The sequence below is a fragment of the Lycorma delicatula genome, chromosome 1 (genome assembly GCF_047948215.1).
Source record: "Lycorma delicatula isolate Av1 chromosome 1, ASM4794821v1, whole genome shotgun sequence".
NCBI classification, from domain to species: domain Eukaryota; kingdom Metazoa; phylum Arthropoda; class Insecta; order Hemiptera; family Fulgoridae; genus Lycorma; species Lycorma delicatula.
Genome location: NC_134455.1, coordinates 230,248,943 through 230,262,240, shown reverse-complemented (window position 1 = coordinate 230,262,240; position 13,298 = coordinate 230,248,943). Strand labels below are relative to the sequence as shown.

The 13,298-nt window shown below is 31.5% G+C and overlaps 1 protein-coding gene across 1 annotated transcript in view; it reads left to right on the top strand.

Annotated features, from left to right (window-relative positions):
* Positions 1 to 13,298, top strand: part of ATP8B (ATPase phospholipid transporting 8B) — a 99,298-nt gene that overhangs the window by 25,281 nt on the left and 60,719 nt on the right. The window contains exons 7-8 of the mRNA XM_075354826.1: positions 3,205 to 3,419; positions 7,753 to 8,008. Coding sequence (XP_075210941.1) covers positions 3,205 to 3,419; positions 7,753 to 8,008 — 471 coding nt within the window. The remainder of the gene's footprint in view (positions 1 to 3,204; positions 3,420 to 7,752; positions 8,009 to 13,298) is intronic.

Below are 13,298 nucleotides of genomic sequence, written 5' to 3'. Positions count from 1 at the left end.
TCCCATGTGTAAAGGGATCGGAGCTCTTACTGCTACGTGCGTGCCCTGGGATGATGGTATAGCGGGTCAGGCAGTACCTGACTTCCCTGCTCTGGTTAAACCTGTGGAAGGCAGCTGACTGGAGGAACCTAGGCAGGGTCAGTGATCCGCGTCATGCCCACCCGTTTCTCCACCCGTTTCAACCTTTTTGTGGAACAGTATACTTCCACACTTTCTGTAGCACAGGGTCCACATAAAATCCTCGCTCTGGAGAACCTTTGTCTTAAATCCCAAGCGAAAGAAGAGTTTGAAGTCTACAATAAGGAAAAGTCGGATCGAACTAAGTTTCGATCGAAGGTTCAGCAATTCCTAAATATTTGGTTATTAAGAAAAGTGAAGGGAATTTTACAAAAATTAGCCCTTTTGTGATGTCACAAGGAATCTCAGAAACTATTGGAGGACCAGTGAAGAAGGCTAGAAAGACTGCTGTAGGTTTGTTCATCGAAAATGTTACTGATTCGCAGTCTTCCCATGAAGACTGCGAATCAGTAACATTTTCAAGTAGCCATCTACTTGAATCTAAGATCAGCTTTGTGGGTCGTGTGAGGTGAGTATCACATGATACTTAAATACCTACCTAAGAAGTTAAATATTTAGTTTGTTAAGAAGAAGCAGGATTTTTATTTGAATTTAGGGATTCCTCTGCCTTTCTCAGTTCAATCTTACAGTCCCTGTTCATTGTGCTTCTATTCTTGATCTAGTTATTAGTAATAGTGTGTAGGTGTCATTGTAGGGGAGAATTATCTTGTCCCACCAGATATGTTTTATGACCCAATTTTTATCTCAGTACCAGCAGTATTAATGATTGATAAAGGCTCATTTAATGTAAGGACGGATTAAACTATAAGAGGACGGATTTCCTCAGATTTGTCATGCAGCTAAAAATATCAACTGGAATCCCATTTTTGTTCTAGTAATGCATCTATCGCAACTAGAATATTCACAGACAAACTGACTGCATTAATGGAAGGATTTGTCCCTTTGACAGTTGCCCGACATAGTCGTTTTCCAAGAAACTGATTGTTTGTTTAAAAGTCAAGAAGAAATGGCATAAACGTTTCAAGAAAACAAACCAGGTTGCTAATTATTTGCAGTTTGCCTAGCATAGAAGAGCAGCCAAAGTCTTTTTGGCTCTAGACAAAAAACATAGAGCGCGGCAGGCTGAAAGAAATCTTAACTTTAAGCCATCAGACTTCCACAAATATGTTAAAATTTTTATGTGTAAATCAATCAATATATATTCATCCCATAAATGTTAATAAGGTATTAATTACTGATTCTCGTCTATTATAAAAAACTTCGGTAAATATATTCACCCTGTCTTCATCCTGCTGATGTTTATCCAAGTCTGGATGATATCAGTGATGGAGATGTTGGTATGTTGATTCCTTTGATAATGTCAATGATGTATAGTTGCAGTTGGTATAAGTTGTCTCCAACTGTAATCAAAGGAATCAGTGATCTGACTGCTCCAGTTCTGTGTTGAATATTTAACTTCAGTCTGAAAACAGGAGATTTCCTGAAGTGTGGAAGGCATTTGTTACTCCGGTTCCTAAAACAGGAAATCTGAGTGACATTACCAACCTATTTCTGTTTTATGATTGGCTTCAAAAATGTTTGAGAAAATCATTCATGTTTATTTTTATAATTCTTTGTGTCATCTAATTGTACCCGAACAGTATGATTTTATCTCTCAAAGGTCAACTTTTACTAATCTTATAGACATGATGAATTTTGTTTTCTGTTGTTTTTAAATAGTGCTACAATTGACATACTTTGTCTTCCAAAAGACATTTGATGCCATTCCCTATGGTATTTTGCTGAGTAAGCTTCACAGACTTGGAGTTCACAGTAGAATGGTCAAATGGATTCACTCCTATTTCCACAATAGAACATTTAGAGTTAAAATCTATGGGAGTTCAAAGTATTTCAAGTAACATTGTTGTTTGACAGGGTTGAATCTTGGCCCATTGCTTTTCATCCTCTGTATTAATGATGTGTTCAATGACTTATTGTCCAGTCTTTTATACGCTGATGATCTTAAGATCTGTCGAAAGATTGTTGAATCTGATGATGTAGGGCTGTCCTCCAAGATGATATAAAAAAGATTGTTTAGAGGTCCATAAGGAACCTTATGAGTTTGAACATAAGCAAGACTGCAGTCATCTCCTACATTAGGAAAACTCTATTACTTAAATTTGATTACCTGAGTGGACATGATAAAATTAAATGTATCAATTCTGTACTGGAGCTGGGTGTTTATATTGATGAACGGCTTCTATTTACTGAACATATTAGTAGGTTAGTTTCCAGAACCAGAAGGAATCTTGGATTAATCCAGTGGATTAGTAGAAACTTCTAGCATGCTGAGTCAATTATTCATCTGTTTCAGATGAATCTTAGATTAGTGCTGGAATACTGTTCAACTATTTGGAATAGTGATCGGCAACATACTTCTGCTCAAACTGAGAGAGTTCAAAAGAGGAATCTGCTGTTTTGGACTGGTAGAGGTTTCCTTCAGATGAAAATTATGATAAACGTTGCAGTCTCACGAAATTAACACTGCTTCAAGTGAGATATAGAAAAATAGAAAATAGAAAATTATATATATATATAAATTATTGCATATCTACATTGATGGTGATATCTCTACTTTAAGACTGACATAAATTTAAAAATTGACATTTTTAATGGGAAAGTGGTGAAATTTAAAAGTCAGCTGCATAAAGTATGGAGTCATGAGATGTGTTATATATATATATATATATATGTAATTTCTGTAAGTTATTTGTACTCACATTTATCAGTATGAGTTCAATGTTTATCTGTATAATTGTTTTATATTTGATATTTATTATGATTATGAAGACTGTGATATCTGGATAAAACAAAAATAAATGTTTATATATAAATGTTATAATTATTTTCAAATAAGTGTTTTATATTAAGGCTTTAGGCCATTTATTCTGCTTGTTTCTTTTCTGGTTGCTGAGTCACATTTGTAGGAGGAGATGGCAGGGTGTAAGGGTGTGTGGGAGCCTTGGTAAACATAAAAAAATTATTATTATTAACGTAAATTATTTTTATTTAGCTATTAACTTGTACTTCAGTATTTTTTTTAATATTAAAAAAAAATTTAACTTGATTCATTCTTTCTTTACACAGATTGTCTGCTTTCTTCTTGGAATATGCCTGTTCTGTATGATTGCTTGTGGTATTTGGGAGTTGAAGATGGGATATATTTTTCAAATTTTTCTCCCGTGGGATAACATTATTCCTAAAGATCCTCCATGGCTTGGAGCCATTGTTATATCTCTTCTTGTGTTTTTTTCATATGTAATTGTTCTAAATACAGTAGTGCCTATTTCATTATATGTAAGGTAAGATGAAATGAAACTATGTTTATAAATGTTTAGTTGCATAATGAGAATTTTAAATTTAATTTTAAAACAAATTTTACTCAACTGCTTTAGTAGGTTTTTTAGATGAATAATAATGTAGGTAATTATCATAAGAGTTACCAAAAAATATGAAAAGTACTATTATAATTCAGACTCACAAAGAAATATAAATGTTCATGATGATTAAAAAAGTTAACATACCTTGTAAAACAACTGAAGTTTTAAAGTAGAGATCCTGGTGCGCTATTTCCCTGATCAAATGGTTGCCTTCTGGGGTTCATTGTTCCTTGCTCTATTCTTATTCTTTGATAATCTTTATCCCTTCATGGAAAGGTATCATGAAAATTTTCCTACTACAACACTTGCTCCATAATGGATACCCATGCTGGAACATTCTACTAGGCAGTGGAGTTTTTAATGAGGTTTAATGTGGTAGTGAATGTACCTGTGAACTAATTCAGCTTGCTGATAAACTGTTGTGAAAAAATAAATACTAATGGCAGTATGGACCTGAATTAAGCCATTAGTTTCTGACTCTTCCTAACATTTTTATTTTTCCATTAACTTAAGAGAGATATTATATTTGAAATTTTTTTATCTTTTATTAGTTTAAAATGGTCTTTTAGTACATTTATTTATAGCTTATATTTATTTATTTCTTTACATATATATATACATATATAGAGAGAGAGAGAGAGTGAGAGAGTGAGAGAGTGAGTGAGTGAGAGAGGGGGTATAATATGTATACTGGTACATGTATTTTTTAAATTCATTTTGTATTTAATTATTTTATTAACTTGTTTAATAACAAATTAATAAAATTTTTTATTGTTCTCATTGTTCTTCTAAACTGCTAGAAGAACAACAACCATAGATTAGTACACAAAAGCCATCATTATTCACTGTCTGCATTGAACTTAATAACATGAAAAAGTTCAGTGAAATCCATTATTGCTTAAAAGCATATATTATTGAGCAATGTGAAAGTAATATGATTAATTAAAAAGAGTTCATTAAAAAATATATGTTTGTTAAAAAATATATGTGTTCTTTCAGCAAGGATATATAGAGTTCCTACTTGGATAAAAAGTAAAATCAATCTTGCTGGTTAGATTTTAACCAAAAAACTTTTATTAACTACTATCAGTGCTGTTTCAAACACCAGTGTGTGTAAATCGAGGTTTATCCAACTTCAATGATCAAGTGTGTTTTTGTAAATGGAAAATATATTTTCAGTCCATAAAACAAACTTTCCATTTTCAAAATGGCTTCAAGAGGCTGCAAAGATTATGCAGATTATTTTTATTACATTTGTGGTGAGTTAATGGTGGAAAGACAAAAAAGAAATATAACAATTTCGTTTGACAAGTGTACTTCATGTATTTCAGAGTGAAAATAGGAAATCAAGACAAAACTTGGCCACCCCCACTATGTTTGCTACACATGTGTTGAAGGATTTAGATAGTGGTCAGAGGGTGAACAAAACAGCTGTTCAGATATGGAATTCCAATGATGTAGTGAGAGCCATGAAATCATACCAATGATTGTTACTTTTTTTTGACTGGTGTGTTTGGATAGAAAATTGTCTATCCAAATACACCATCTGCTTTACACCCGGTTCCTCATGGTTCAGACATATCAGTCCCAATTCACCTGAAATAGATGGCCCCACAAGTGATTTAAATAAAGATAACATCGAGGAGTACAAACTCGAAGATTACTGTATACCAAAGCTTTATTTACAGTCTGAACTAAACGATTTGGTTTGAGACTTCATTTGACCAAAGAAAATTGAGAATTGTTTTTTCGAGGCTTAAAGAGAAGAACCTGCTCGCAGCTGGCACCTCATTTTCCTGGTTCAGATACAGAGAAAAGGATTTTTTTCATATTTTTCAGAAGAATTAGTCTTCTGCACTGATGTACGTGGAATTTTGACTCAATTTAACATTCCATACAAAAGTACCTTTTGGAGACTTCATAAATTCATCCAAAAGAAGTCTCAAAGTTATTCTTCTTCACAATGGGAATACGTATATGTTACGTATCTGTTAATACCAGTCGGACATTCTGCCCATTTAAAAGAGGATTACAATAATTTGGAATTCATTCTCGATAAAATTATGACAATTATATTAAATTATATAAAATTATTATATAAAATTAATGACAATTATAAGTGGATTACATGCAGCAATCTCAAATTAATATCAATGCTCCTAGGACAGCAAGGAGGATACACAAAATTACCTTGTTCTTTGTGTGAATGGGATAGCAGAGACAGAGAAAATCATTGGAAAAGGAAAGATTGGCCAAAAAGAGCTTCCTTAGAACCTGGAACCAAAAATGTGCTTCAAAAGGCTCTCATAGATCCAAATAAAGTTCTCCTTCCACCTTTGCATATCAAGTTAGGCTTGATGAAGCAATTTGTCAAAGTCTTACCAAAAGAAAGTAAATGTTTTAAATATATCCGTGACAAATTTTCAGTCTTATCAACAGCCAAAATAAAAGAGGGTGTCTTTACTGGTGCTGACATTAGAAAACTTCTCAAAGATGTTAATTTTGAGAAACGAATGTATGTTGCAGAAAAATATGCCTGGGAAGCCTTTAAACACATAGTAACTAAGTTTCTGAGCAATAAGAAAGATACAAACTTCAAATCAATCATTGAGAACATGCTGCAGAAGTACAAAAATAGGCTGTTCTATGAACTTGAAGGTTCACTTCCTAAATTCACATGTGGACTGTTTTCCTGAAAATCTGGGTGCTGTCAGCAAAGAGATGAGTGAGTGAAAGAGATTTCATCAGAACATGAAAGAAATCTCAAGGAGGTATCAAGGAGAATGACTACTACGATGATGGCAGACTACTGGAAGATGTTACACCGAGATGAACCCTACAGAGAACATAGAAGGAAAGGTACAAAGCAGAGTATAAACAGTCCAAAGAAACTTTAACACATGGAATAAAATTGTAATTATTTTACATACTTCGTCATTGTGGGTGGGTGAAGAGGGGCAGTGGTTTCCAAAGGCATGACGTACTTCATAAAAATTAATTAAATAAATTAATTTAAAAACGCACTATTATAGAAATAAGGCTTATTTTGTGACAATTTTCATTAGAAATTAAGGGGTCAATGATCCCCCACATCCTCCTCTTCAGACCAATCAGTTTAGCTGTAAGAATGAATAGTATAAACCAAAAAAGTGAATATTTTATATTAATTTATTATAAAAAAAATTTTTATATATATTTAACTGTATCACATTTTCACAATTTTTAACCTTTTACAAATTTTGAAATATGCAATTTGCGAAAAATCCTGACATGATGAAAAAAATAAAGGTTATTTTAAAATGCAACTCTAAAAAAATACATAAGAATCAATTATCAAAAACTGAAAAACACAACCATCGCATGCTTATGTTATCAAATGAGTTGAAACTTTTATGGTAGTGTTTGTTGTAATTTTTTCTATCATAACGAACAAAAGTAGGGTGTGATTTATTTTCAGTAAGTAATATTAACATAAATACTATACAAAGGTTAGAAAAAACAATCGGTTTTGATAAGGTTTTCTACCTCTGTATTTTTTAATTAGTAAATTCATTGATTCACTTTCAAAGAAGAGCAGAGAATTCATGCTCAAATTCAAATTTTTGATGTATAATTCCTTGAAGAAGGTCAGTTATGAGGATCAGTCACTACAAGAAAGCCCAGCAAAATATTTTTAAGTTAATTCATAATTATTCAAAAACAACAAAATTTGTTGAGATTGTGTCTTAGAATGAACCATGAATATCAGTCCTGCAAATCTCATTACTGCTTGGAAGAAGTTCTCTCCCTATTAAGAATTTTAGTTGGATTTAAAATATACACCATGGCTTTACAATTTCTTAGTTTAGCCTTTAAATTAGTAAAAATGTCAAATTAGTAAAATTTACGGTAATTTATATTCATAGTCCTCTGACTATACTTTATACTAACTGTTAGTTAATTGATGATGGAGAAAGATAGATTTAAATTATCATAGATATCTTTTCTAGTGGAAAGGATCAGACACTTACTGCACATCTCTAGAATTAATATTTTTTCTCCTTAGCAGTAGCTAGTGGTCATACAAGTCTTCAGGCTGATGATATATACACTAATTTATAAGGCAAGTAGTAAGTTAATTATTTATGTTTTTCTCAATTATCTTCATTATCAAATTTGGGCTTCATTTGGTTTTAATTATCCTAAACATTATTGAAACTAATACTATTTTATTTCTTCTTAAAAATATATTTCATTCATGCTTGTTTTTTTACAGTGTGGAAGTGATTAGATTTGTTCAAAGTTTTTTAATTAACTGGGATGAGAAAATGTACTGTGAGAGACGTAAAATGTCAGCAAAAGCACGAACCACAACGTTAAATGAAGAACTTGGACAGATTCAATACATTTTCTCTGATAAGACTGGAACCCTTACTAGAAATATAATGGCTTTCAATAAATGTTCAATTTCTGGTATATGTTATGGTGAAATATATGATAAAACAACTGGAGAGGTTCTAGAAGTCAGTGAGGTATGTAAACATGATCCAAAAAGAACTTTTATTCTTAGTATCATTTTATTGGGTTTTTATATTTTCACTGCGGACTAGTAAATTAATATAAAATATTCAATAGAATGCAATGTTACAGTATAAAAATGCACAGAAATCCCAAAATGAGAGAGATATCTTTCTATTTTTGGACTATCTTTGTTTTTCATTCCCAATTATAGTTTAAAGTAATGAAAAACAGTTGAATTAATTAATGCAGTAATAATATCCAGTTTAAAGTAATGAAAAATAGTTGAATCGATTAATGTAAAATCGATTAATGTAAATAATATCCGATATATAAAAAGGAAAAAAGAAATAAAGGAAAAAGAGCAAAAAGTTGGATCTGATCATTTCTCTTTCATCAAATACTGATTATCACTATCTGTGTGATCAAGTGAATCTTAAGAACATTTAAATCAGACTGGAATTTTAATTATAATTTATATAAATAAAAGGTGTGCACGTATATGTGTATAAATATGTATGTCTATATGTATAAATATATATAAGTAAATGTGCTTTCAATAGCAAGCCATTATCATTAGAGAATCTTTTTTCACAATTAACAAGTTATAATGAATTTAAACATAATAAAATTATATATTTACAAAAATCTCCTAAAATACTAACACAGCAAGAGTCGATCTCCATGGTGTCTCAGCCTTTAATCTGGAGGTCTCGGGTTCAAATCCCAGTAATCCAATGCCTTGCCTAGTCAGGCAAGGCACTTTTCATATGCTACAAATTTCCATTGGGCTAATGATCTCACAGCAGTTGATGCTTGTAATCTCAAAAAAGAGATAATTATCAGTTTTTACAAGTAACAATGGTAATCTATCACCAGAGTATTTTATAACTGATGATGAATCTATGAATTTGAAATGCTTTTTGTGGTAAAGATGATAAGTTTATATTACGCTTGCTATCTTAGGATGTTTATAGGTGATTTCTGTTAATAGCTATTAATTACAATATATATATATATATATGTGCACACAAAAACAATCTATTTTTTTAAATATATATATTCAGGGGACATTCAATAATTAAAGAAACAAATTGATGTAGACATGAAACAGTTTGTAGGAGGAGTTTTGTACTTTTATGATTTTAGGTTGGCATCACTGGGATGAGCTGAAAACAGCTGACGGATAAAAATTGTTTTGTTTGTAATATTGTATTTAACGATGGCGTGTTCGGTTGAAGTTTCCACATTAGTTGATCAACATTCAGTGATCCGTTTTTTTACTTTCTGAAGGTGAAAAATCGGCTAAAATCTTTTCTCGAATGATTTTACAGTACGGTAAAAGCTGTATGAACCGCGGGAATTTTTATAAGTGGATAGAACAGTTCAAAAACGGTCGAACCTCAGTGGTTGACGAGCAACGTCCTGGCCGGTTAGTTGAAGTGTCAACTCCTTCGCTTAAAACCCGCATTGACGAAATTATTCGTGAAGATCGACGTATTACAGTTGAACAAACAACAAAACCACCTGCAATAAGTGTTGACACTGTTCATAACGTTATCAGTAACAAGCTCAAGTGCAGCAAAACAAGTGCAAGGTGACTCTCGAAAGAGTTGACGCAACAACACAAGGAAACAAAACTCAAACTGTGTACAGACTTGAAAAAACGCTGTGAAAGGAAAGGTTACCGATCCTTTTCTAAACAATATTTTAACGTGTGATGAAACTTGAGTTTACCATTTTGAACCAGAATCCAAATAACAAAGCTTGGAATGGAAGTACACCAGCTCACCTGTCCGAAAGAAATTCAGAACGCAAGCATCAGCGGAAAAAGTCATGGTGGCCGTCTTTTGAGATGTCCAGGGTGTCGTCTTTTTTTATTATTTGGAAAATCAGTGTACAATAAACAATGTCTACTACTCAGACATTCTGATGAAAAAAGTAAAACTAGCAATAAGAGAAAAATGTCGCGGATCTCAAAGAAATGGCGTGATGTTGCTACGCGCCCTCAAAATGCTCGCCCTCACACCGCCCAGCTGACCCAAGAAACAATTGGAAAAATGGGTTAGGAGATATTAATTACCACATCCTCCCTACAGTACAAATTTGACTCCCTGAGATTTTCATTTGTTTGGTCAGTAATATATTTTGGGTGGATTGTATAATTTTTTTAAAGATTGATTTTTTTTCTTTTCTGAGTTCTTGGTTCACTTCCTCATTATCATTATGATAAACTGATATATTTATGTTGGAAATATATTTACAAATGATTTTAAATTATTTTTTTTATGTTTTTATTATTATTTTTAGGTTTTTGTATAGGTTTTACCAGTAAATTATTTTTTGTGATTTTAAATCATACTGTTTATGCCAATTAAATTTACACACACATATATATATATATATATATATATATATATATATATATATAGGCATATTAGTGAAATGAGAAAATTTAAACACTAGGTTATTCATTTGATGTTTGGGTGAGGGTACTGAACTTGATATATTGTCAATCATTTAACGCCATTGAGTAAACATGGTATAGAGTCAAGTGCACATCATGCTTTCTGTGTTGAATTGTTTTGTAAGAACGGTTACTATGTGACAACTGTACGAAAGTCATTTCACAGTCAGTTCAATATTCCGCGTCATAAACGGGTACTGTCTGTTCATGCAGTTAAAATGTTTGAGAAAACTTGGTCCAGATTAAATTTAAAACTTAAAAGAAGCAGCAAAAAGTGTTAAAATCCCAGAAAACACTGATAGAGTTCGATCTGCCATAATATGCAGTACAAAAATTCTGTCAATATATATGCATTAGCAGTGAATATAGTGAATTATCGATCCGTTGAAGCTTACATAAGGACTTAAATTTTCAACCCAATAAAATTCAACTTTGTTCAGGAATTAGAAGATGTTAATTTAGTTGCTCGCATGGATTACTGCCAAGAAATGTTACAGCATTTGGATGGTGATGAAAATTTTTCCACCATATGTTTATGTAGACGAAGCTCATTTTCACCAGAGCAGTTGCATAAAAAAGCAGAATAGTCGATAATCAAGCACTGAAAACCCATTTCAATTACATGAAAGACCATTGCATACTCTGAAGGTCACAGTGTGTTGTGCACTTTCGTCACCTGGCATTATTGAACCATTGTTTTTTCAAAGTAATAGAGGAAACGATGCAACCATTACTGCATCAAGTTACACAAACATGGACAGAACTATTTTGAGGCAAGAATTCGTTAAATTTCCACAAATTATGTGCTTCCAGCAAGACAATTCTACAAGTCATAATTTTCATATATTTATTATTGCTTTAATCATATTCCAAAATGGGACATTGCCCAGTTAAAGTTTGCATGCAACATTTTTCTTTGGAGTTTGCTCAAGAGCAAGGTGTTCATTAAGCAACCGTAAACATTAACAGAACTTAAAAATTCAAGAAAAAGTTGTATGCATTGCATATGAGGCCTGTAACAGCAAGTAATGGAAAATTTTCAATTTAGACTAAAGAATACATAGGTTGTAATGCCATTCATGTCAGCATTGTTTTCTAAAAAAATAAAACTACAAATGTTACTTAACAAAATATTATAGAAACATTCACATTAAAATAAAAACTTATTTAAATTCGGTTTTAATTTTCCTGCTTCACTGACATACTCTGTATACACCTGGAGTTAAAATGTATGGCAACCCTTAAGTAATTTTTACAATCAATTTTGCTACGTTTAAACATAGAAAAATGAAATTTAGCAATTCCTCATACTTAAAAATTATATATTTTTTTAAATGAGATCTCACACCCCAAGCACCTAGGGAGCTTCTCATAGGTGGACAACAAGAATTTTAAACAGAAAGGGTAGAGCTGTGACACATCATTTTAAATGGTATTTAAACCAAAACTTTTTACATAAATAACTTTGGGCTACAACAACCTTAACCAAAATTGCTGCTATTTAATGTTTTCTGCAGTAGTTTCAAAGGATTTCTCAAAAACATGTTCTGCCTGACTCCATTTTTCATTTGAATTTCTTTCTTTCATTCCCCACACACATAACATCAAGGGCTTATGATTCTCCTGAAAATGGATATTTTCCCCTGTCTGCCACTTTCCGACTGGTTCTTTCTACCCATGCATGGATTGAATTTATTTTAATACTACAACCTTCTAAGCATATTTTAACAAGAATGATGAAATGGTTGAAGTGAAGGGTGAAAGAATACCAGACCCTTGCTGGGAATCAAACTGAAGTCATCTAAATACCAGCATGCTCACCATTACACAAACATCCAGTTGATTAAAGTAAGGGGTGATGAAAAAAGAAGTATGGTTGTTATAAAGCTATTATTAATTTTAGGCTGTGAATACGAGAACATACAATGTATCAATCAGAACCAGTACTTTTTACAGAAAGTATCTTTGTAAGATAGTTCTGGAACAAGCAGATTATATTTGCGTAGGTAAGGTAATTAGACACCAATTAGTGATGTGTTCAAATATCTCTGTTGGATTTATTAAATTTGTAGAAAGTATGAAGTAATTTAGACATTTGTGTCACTCTGTGGATATGGATTCCCAAACACACAAACCAATCATTATTGGATGGTTTCCATGAAACAATTACCTGATTTATAAATCGTAAGTTGGCTACAAAAAGTTATAACAATAACTAACACTGTTTTGTGAAATATTTGACTGCAATCCTGGAAATTATCTGATTAGGATGGCGTGCAGAAAATGCATGAATTTTTTCTAGATAATGGTTTTTTAACTAAGTTAAAAAACAAAACCAGGTTTTTAAGTCAGGTTAAACCTTTTTTAATCTAAATTAAGTTTTTTTTTTTAATTTTGATTTCTTTAATGTCTTTTACCTTTTGTATTTTTTTATCTTTGTAAATTTAAACTCATTTAAGCTTATTAATCAAAAAAATACAAAACGTAATCAAAAAATAACATTAATGCAGTTATAACATCTGTTAGCTACTTATCATAAAAACAACAATGAATATAAATTTTGGAAAATGTAATTTACCTTTGTATTTGTTGATCAGCTGTTGATATTGCCAACGTATGAAATAAAATTTTTTTTAAAGTTTCATTTGAAATAGAATTTTAATGATAAAAAATGAATTAATTAATTACTATTTAATTTTTTTTAAATTCAATACTGTAAGTTTAATTAAAAAAGTATTTGAAAAAAATTTATAATTCATTTTTTTCAGTTTTTAATTAACGTAATGACATTTATGATTGTCATTTTTGTTTAAATAGTCAGAATTTCATTTTTTCAA